This window comes from Oncorhynchus masou, chromosome 26, assembly GCF_036934945.1.
Source record: "Oncorhynchus masou masou isolate Uvic2021 chromosome 26, UVic_Omas_1.1, whole genome shotgun sequence".
Lineage (NCBI taxonomy): Eukaryota > Metazoa > Chordata > Actinopteri > Salmoniformes > Salmonidae > Oncorhynchus > Oncorhynchus masou.
This window is the reverse complement of record NC_088237.1, coordinates 419,514-428,141: the sequence shown is the minus strand read 5'-3', so window position 1 is coordinate 428,141 and position 8,628 is coordinate 419,514. Positions and strand designations below refer to the sequence as shown.

The 8,628-nt window shown below is 40.8% G+C and overlaps 1 protein-coding gene across 2 annotated transcripts in view; it reads right to left on the bottom strand.

Annotated features, from left to right (window-relative positions):
• Window positions 1–244: 244 nt before the first annotated feature.
• Window positions 245–8,628, bottom strand: part of st6gal1 (ST6 beta-galactosamide alpha-2,6-sialyltranferase 1) — a 159,434-nt gene continuing 151,050 nt past the window's right edge. For both annotated transcript variants that reach the window (XM_064938034.1, XM_064938035.1), the window contains one exon: window positions 245–2,463. In XM_064938034.1, the coding sequence (XP_064794106.1) occupies window positions 2,186–2,463 (278 nt within the window). In that variant the 3' untranslated portion in view covers window positions 245–2,185. The remainder of the gene's footprint in view (window positions 2,464–8,628) is intronic.

The window sequence follows — 8,628 nt, the reverse complement described above, 5'->3', positions numbered from 1 at the left end:
TCCTTCAAAACTTGAGTAATCTGTGGCATTTTGTTGTGTGACAAAACTGCAGATTTCAGAGTGGCCTTTTATTGTCCCCAGCACAAGGTGCAACGGTGTAATGATTATGATTTTTAAACAGCTTCTTGATATGACACACCTGTCAGGTGGATGGATTATCTTGGCAAAGGAGAAATGCTCACGAACAGGGATGCAAACTAATTTGTGGCCAAAATTTGAGAGAAATAAGCTTTTTGTGCGTATGGAAAATTTCTGGGATCTTTTATTTCAGATTATGAAACATGGGACCAACACTTTACACATTGCATTAATATTCTGTTCAGTGGTACACATTGATATCAGGGTGACAGAAGTCCCAAAGAAACCATGAAACAACATCTGTAAACATTCTAAAAACACCCCTAGCAATGGTCTAAAAATAACATAAACAGCCTTACTTTCCCAATGTTGTGGCAACATTAGGAGAATGTTCTGTGCTGGTTGGGAAATGGTGGATGTATGTATAGGCAGTGCAACAATGCACACTCCAGAAGCACATTCATTCATTCAGTTGGTTTAACAAATGATCTGAACACAAATTCAAAGTCAATTACATTATTCGGATCATTCTTACTTTTGAAAATGTATCAGCAACCCTACCGTATTGGCAATCTTAGCAACCATTTTGTGCAATATTGGGTAAAAGCGTTTTGTAACGTAGGGGCGGCTAACGTGTGGGCAGTGTTACCGAGGTGAGCAGTGGTTTCCTATGAACAGGAGTCACATTAATGGTTAAAAGTCCTGACTGGAGTTGTCTGAGCAGGATGGTATAGAATTAGCTTATGAGTGCAGAATGATGAGATGCTATGACATTTGACACGTAACAGGCAGGGTAGGGGAGAAAGGCTGGCAAACATGGACAGAAGTGCAACAACAAGGGGGTTTGACTGTCATTCTACTTATATTTTCAATATTTTGACATCAATGATTCTAAATCTATAAAGCCCCCTTGGAGGTGTAAATTATAAAGTTATTATGCATCTCAGTAAAAATGACAAATTAAGCATTATTTGGTTCTCGTAGAGTAGGTAAATCAGTGCAGTCCTAGAAATTCTTTCTTCATTTGATTAGATCAGGGTTGCCATTTTGGATGCAGACCAGGGTTTTTATTTGCCAAAACAAACTTCTACTTTTAACAAACTTCCATTTTTTTCTTCCCGGAAGGAAATACAATAATCCAGTTATTTTGTTCACCCACAAAGGGGCATTAAATGCCCACAAAATCCTCAGCCAGTCCAGAACAACTGTTCTCAGTTCTCATTGGTCCATGGTGGGCTGGATGGTTGGCTCATTCATGAGTGAGAAGACTGCTAGTCTGGCTAGTGTGTGTGTGTGTGTCACCGCATGACCTCTGTGACCCAATGTATCTGGTCCATGTCTTGATGAGGTAATCTCTGGGTCGCCCTTAGATGTCACGCATCATGCTATGAACTCCAGTTGCTTCCTTCAGTTAGCCTTCACATTTTGCTCAGGGATTTATCTCCATCAGGTCTATGGTCAATTATATAGCATATCCAAGAGGTGCCACTCGTCTTGTCAGAGCTTCATGCAGTCTCCTCAGTTTCTCTTCAAGTCCATTTTCAACTAGTCCACATAGGGTACAGGTTCGGTGTGTATATGTGTGTGTGGTAGTGCAGCTGAAGGCAGGCATGCAGAGACAATCTTCAGTAATGAGAGAGGAGCTGCTCTCTTCTTTCTGTCCCTCAGTCACAACCCGAGAGACAGAGACAGGACAACAGCGCCTCACAGTGGAATGACTACGCTTATAGCTTATATTCACATAGGGAAAGAGGGATATCGGCAAAACTGTGAGTCTGTGTTTTTTTTTGCAGACAGTCCATTGTATGATGTATGTGTGTGATTTCTTGTATGTGCTGTCACAAGGAATTCTGTGCACCTGTGCGTGTTTGAGCGAGTAACGGGTATTTACATTAGTTGCAAGATTCCATTTAGTTATGGCAGTGTCAAACATGTATACATGTCTGTCAGTGTCCATCGGTCCATGATTTAGAGATTGTGTGAAGGGATTGCACATGATAAAGTAGTCAGTCATATTGTTATACATGCTGTGCTTGTGAATATGATTGTGTTTCTGTATTTACCACCTGTGTGTGTTTCTGACTGTAATATGATCTCTCTTATTATCTCAGTCAGCGCTTGCTGGTACAATTTCAGGCCCCCGGGTGCAGTTGAGAGTGCTGAACCCAGGCAGGGTGACCCGTCCGTGGGTGTAGATGTCCCTGTCGAGCCCCTGGTTCATCCTCTTGACCAGGTTCTTCTCGTAGAGCAGGGGGTGGTAGGCCCCCAGAGTGCAGGCTGCGTCGTAGAAGCGCTGGTAGTAGTGACACAGTTCCGTCTTCCTCTGAGATGGCAAGAACTCATACACGTGTACTACCTCACACAGGGACATCATCAAAACCGTACCTGGAGGAAGGGGAGAGGGAGGGGATTTAGTTGAATGTAAACTGGGTCTAATCTGGCTCAAAGGCCCATAAAGAAAAAATGTCCCGGTTGGATTGTAATCTAGGTTAGCCTCAGGTAGTATATTGCCGCTATTGTTCATCGGTCATGATGCAATGAGGAGTTGAAGACCCCTGATGAGGAAAGGATAGGAATTAGGTCTCTGCTATCTGCGCTTAATGAGCCTGACACTTTACATCAGGATAGCACTGGATACCCATATGGGAAAGTAATATATGGGCATATATGGCCTAATATACAGTGGCTTTGCGAAAGTATTCACCCCCTTGCCATTTTTTTCCTATTTTGTTGCCTTACAACTTGGAATTAAATTGACTTTTTGGGGGGTTTGTATTATTTGATTTACACAACATGCATACATACCACTTTGAAGATGCAAAATATTTTCTCTTGTGAAACAAACCAGAAATAAGACCAACAAATTATAACTTGACTGTGTATAACTATTCACCCCCCCAAAGTCAATATTTTGTGGAGCCACCTTTTGCAGCAATTACAGCTGCAAGTCTCTTGGGGTATGTCTCTGTAAACTTGCCACATCTAGCAACTTGGGATGTTTGTCCATTCTTCAAGGCAAAACTGTTTTAGCTCCTGCAAGTTGGATGGGTTTCGCTGGTGTACAGCAAACTTTAAGTCATATCACAGATTCTCGGTTAGATTGAGGTCTGGGCTTTGACTAGGCCATTTCAAGACATTTAAATGTTTCCCCTTAAACCACTCAAGTGTTGCTTTAGCAGTATGCTCAGGGTCATTGTCCTGCTGGAATGTGAAATCTCTGGATGACTGAAACAGGTTTCCCTCATGAATTTCCCTGTATTTTGCGCTATCCATCATTCCTTCAATTCTGACCAGTTTCTCAGTCTCTGCCGATGAAAAACATCTCCACAACATGATGCTGCCACCACCATGCTACACTGTGGGGATGGTGTTCTCGGAGTGATGAGAGGTGTTGGGTTTGCGCCAGACATAGAGTTTTCCTTTATGATCCAAAAAAATACATTTTTGTCTCATTTGACCAGAGTACCTTCTTCCATATGTTTGGGGAGTCTCCCACATGCATTTTGACGAACACCAAACGTATTTGCCTAACCAATGGCTTTTTTCTGTCCACTCTTCTGTAAAGCCCAGCTCTGGGGAGTGTACGGCTTAAAGTGGTCCTATGGACAGATACTCCAATCCCCACCGTGGAGCTTTGTAGCTCCTTCAGGGTTATCATTGGTCTCTTTGTTGCCTCTCTGATTAATGCCCTCCTTGCTGCTTTGAAATATATTCCAGAAGAGTGTATATATTTTTTGATGGCATATTTTTTTTAAATGTACATACATCTCAGAAGTAGGGATTCATTATTTTCTTATTGCATTTGGTTTTAAGCAACCTTATGATTACTTTGTTGTTTCTTGTAGCTACTGTAGAGGATACTTGCCATTTTATTTTTTAGATTAGATTGAGATGGTGTAGCCAACTATTGTAGGTTTATAATTTGTGATGTTAACGTTTTGAAAACTCACAGAAACATATCTAAGTATGAATGTTTATTGTCATACACTAAAGTTGTGGCTGCCCATAAGGTTATGGAATCACATTGTATTTATGAAACATGGTTTAGATATTATTGTTGTAATCATTATTTTACTGTATAATCCTCCATTGATTTCCATTGGGAATTGTTTATGCATGTTGCCACCAGCAGGGGGCGGTTAGGAGCACAAGCATAGCGGTTTCTTTCTCGCCTCAACAACTCTAACAGCTTCTCCTCGTTTCATTTTTCTTTGATCTGTTAAACAGGTACGTGGTTCACAAATGCACATTTTTTAGAGAAAATGTTAGTTGAAATGGGTATCTGAGTGAAACTTACCATTTATGTTGAAATTGTTATGTTTAAATGTTGAAATTGGTTTTATGAAAACTGTTAGCGATTTTGACATATCGATGACTGTGTTTGCGCCTAAGCTAGGTAAGGCCATAGAATAACAAGACAAAATGGCGACCAGATAATATTCTGGTTTGAACTTATTGATTTATAGCTCCTCTGAGGTAATATTTTCTACTCCGTTTATATGGTCTATTAACTGTACGTGAGTTTAATATAAGCAGGTATGACTGTATTAGCTAGTAAGACTGTATTAGCTAGTAAATCAATGTATTAGCTAGTATTTCTGTACAGAGATTGCACTGAACATAGAATTAGAATTGAAGAAGATCAAAGAAGATCCAATCACACTGGGGGTCTCCAACTAAGAATGCACATATAATGATAACAGGCATTGTGTCAGAGATACATCGCCTGTGAAAAGAGGCTACTTGTTGTTCACCCCAACCAACACTTCCGGATGGGAATGGCCGTTCTACTCATTTGAATTCTATGGGACAATGGCTGTGGTACAGCATGTATATGTACCCTTCCCCTTTTCCACATTTTGTTACGTTACAGCCTTATTCTAAAATGTATTAAACAGTTTCCCCCCTCATCAATCTACACACAATACCCCATAATGACAAAGCAAAAACGGTTTAAGATTTTTTTTAGCAATTGATACAAAATAAATAACTGAAATATCACATTTACATAAGTATTCAGACCCTTTACTCAGTAATTTGTTGAAGCAGCTTTGGCAGCAATTCCAGCCTCAAGTCTTCTTGGGTATGATGCTACAAGCTTGGCACACCTGTACAGTAGCGGATTTAGATATGGGCGACATTGGCATCTTGCCGGGGGCGGCACAGGGCACAGGGCACATGCACATTTATTTTTGGAATGGTGAAATTTGCATGATCGGTTCTTTATCGCTCATTTACACGTCACACCAATGATATCATGTCACCGTGTGGGACTGTGGGTCAACCTTGTCGGAGTGGGCGCCCTGATTCTAGTTTGTGAGCTAGGCAGGCTACTGCCTGGGAAGGTATCCTACTCAGAAGTACGAGATAGGGAGGGGGGCGGGGGTAGGTTGAACTCACGTCTCAACACTGGGAGCCTGGAGCAGGGGAATCTATCAAATAGCGCACCTCTAACTGTGTACAGTACAAATGCAATTAGTAAAATCAGTCACACTACAAAATGCTACCAAATACACAACAATTCATTCATAATACTGTGAATATATACAGTGGGGCAAAAAAGTATTTAGTCAGCCACCAATTGTGCAAGTTCTCCCACTTAAAAAGATGAGAGGCCTGTAATTTTCATCATAGGTACACTTCAACTATGACAGAAAATAATTTGAGAAAAAAAATCCAGAAAATCACATTGTAGGATTTTTAATGAATTTATTTGCAAATTATGGTGGAAAATAAGTATTTGGTCAATAACAAAAGTTTATCTCTATACTTTGTTATATACCCTTTGTTGGCAATGACAGAGGTCAAATGTTTTCTGGAAGTCTTCACAAGGTTTCACACACTGTTGCTGGTATTTTGGCCCATTCCTCCATGCAGATCTCCTCTAGAGCAGTAATGTTTTGAGGCTGTTGCTGGGCAACACAGACTTTCAACTCCCTCCAAAGATTTTCTATGGGGTTGAGATCTGGAGACTGGCTAGGCCACTCCAGGACCTTGAAATGCTTCTTACGAAGCCACTCCTTTGTTGCCTGGGCGGTGTGGTTGGGATCATTGTCATGCTGAAAGACCCAGCCACGTTTCACCTTCAATGACCTTGCTGATGGAAGGAGGTTTTCACTCAAAATCTCACGATACATGGCCCCATTCATTAATTCCTTTACACGGATCAGTCATCCTGGTCCCTTTGCAGAAAAACTGCCCCAAAGCATGATGTTTCCACCCCCATGCTTCACAGTAGGCATGGTGTTCTTTGGATGCAACTCAGCATTCTTTGTCCTCCAAACACAACGAGTTGAGTTTTTACCAGAAAGTTATACTTTGGTTTCATCTGACCATATGACATTCTTCCAATCTTCTTCTGGATCATCCAAATGTTCTCTAGCAAACTTTAGAGGGCGGCAGGGTAGCCTAGTGGTTAGAGCGTTGGACTAGTAACCGGAAGGTTGTGAGTTCAAACCCCCAAGCTGACAAGGTACAAATCTGTCGTTCTGCCCCTGAACAGGCAGTTAACCCACTGTTCCCAGGCTGTCATTGAAAATAAGAATTGGTTCTTAACTGACTTGCCTGATAAAATAAAATAAAGAAAGAGGCCTGGACATGTACTGGCTTAAGCAGGGGGACATGTCTGGCACTGCAGGATTTGAGTCCTTGGCAGCATAGTGTGTAACTGATTGTAAGCTTTGTTACTTTGGTCAAAGCTCTCTGCAGGTCATTCACTAGGTCCCCAGTGTGGTTCTGGGATTTTTGCTCACCGTTCTTATGATCATTTTGACCCCACGGGGTGAGATCTTGCGCCCCAGATCGAGGGAGATTATCAGTGGTCTTGTATGTCTTCCATTTCCTAATAATTGCTCCCACAGTTGATTTCTTCAAACCAAGCTGCTTACCTATTGCAGATTCAGTCTTCCCAGCCTGGTGCAGGTCTACAATTTTGTTTCTGGTGTCCTTTGACAGTTCTTTGGTCTTGGCCATAGTGGAGTTTGGAGTGTGACTGAGGTTGTGGACAGGTGTCTTTTATACTGATAACCATTTCAAACAGGTGCCATTAACCTGTTGCGACGAGCAATCCCGTATCCTCAAGCTCATTACCATAACGCAACGTTAACTATTCATGAAAATCCCAAATGAAATGAAATAAATATATTGGCTCACAAGCTTAGCCTTTTGTTAACAACACTGTCATCTCAGATTTTCAAAATATGCTTTTCAACCATAGCTACACAAGCATTTGTCTAAGAGTATTGATAGCTAGCAGAGCATTAAGCCAAGCATTCAGCAGGCAACATTTTCACAAAAACAAGAAAAGCATTCAAATAAAATCATTTACCTTTGAAGAACTTTGGATGTTTTCAATGAGGAGACTCAGTTAGATAGCAAATTTTCAGTTTTTCCAAAAGATTATTTGTGTAGGAGAAATCGCTCCGTTTTGTTCATCACGTTTGGCTAAGAAAAACCCCCAAATATTCAGTCATTACAACGCAAACTTTTTCCAAATTAACTCCATAATATCGACAGAAACATGGCAAACGTTGTTCAGAATCAATCCTCAAGGTGTTTTTCACATATCTATTCGATGATAAATCACTCGTTGCAGTTTGGTTTCTCCTCTGTTCAAAATGGAGATACGCAATAGTTTCGACGGAGGACACCGAGCGGACACCTAGTAAATGTAGTCTCTTATGGTCAATTTATGGTCAATTTTCCAATGATATGCCTACAAATACGTCACAATGCTGCAAACACCTTGGGAAAACGAAAGAAAGTGTAGACTCATTCCTTGCGCATTCACAGCCATATAAGGAGACATTGGAACACAGCGCCTCCAAAATCTGGCTCACTTCCTGTATGAAATTTCATCTTGGTTTTGCCTGTAGCATTAGTTCTGGGGCACTCACAGACAATATCTTTGCAGTTTTAGAAACGTCAGAGTGTTTTCTTTCCAAAGCTGTCAATCATATGCATAGTTGAGCATCTTTTCGTGACAAAATATCTTGTTTAAAACGGGAACTTTTTTCATCCAAAAATGAAATACTGCCCCCAGAGGTTCAAGAGGTTAATACAGGTAACGAGTGGAGGACAGAGGAGCGTCTTAAAGAAGGTCTGTGAGAGTCAGAAGTCTTGCTTGTTTGTAGGTGACCAAATATTTATTTTCCACCATAATTTGCAAATAAATTCATTAAAAATCCTACAATGTGATTTTCTGGATTTGTTTTCTCATTTTGTCTGTCATAGTTGAAGTGTACCTATGATGAAAATTACAGGCCTCTCTCCTCTTTTTAAGTGGGAGAACTTGCACAATTGGTGGCTGACTAAATACTTTTTTGCCCCACTGTAGTTTCACAGACACATTGTTGCATTTTTTGCTGGTTTGTGTGAAATCGTTAAGAATAATATAAAACCAGTCTGCACACCACAAAGGTGAATTGGTTTCGTCTTCACTCTTGGTTGACAGTGTTGGGAGATGGGTAATGTATTGATGCTCAAATGCCAAATCAACACAAATGGATGAGAAAAGTTCTAAGCCATCAGGTGCCCAGGTTAGGAAAAAGA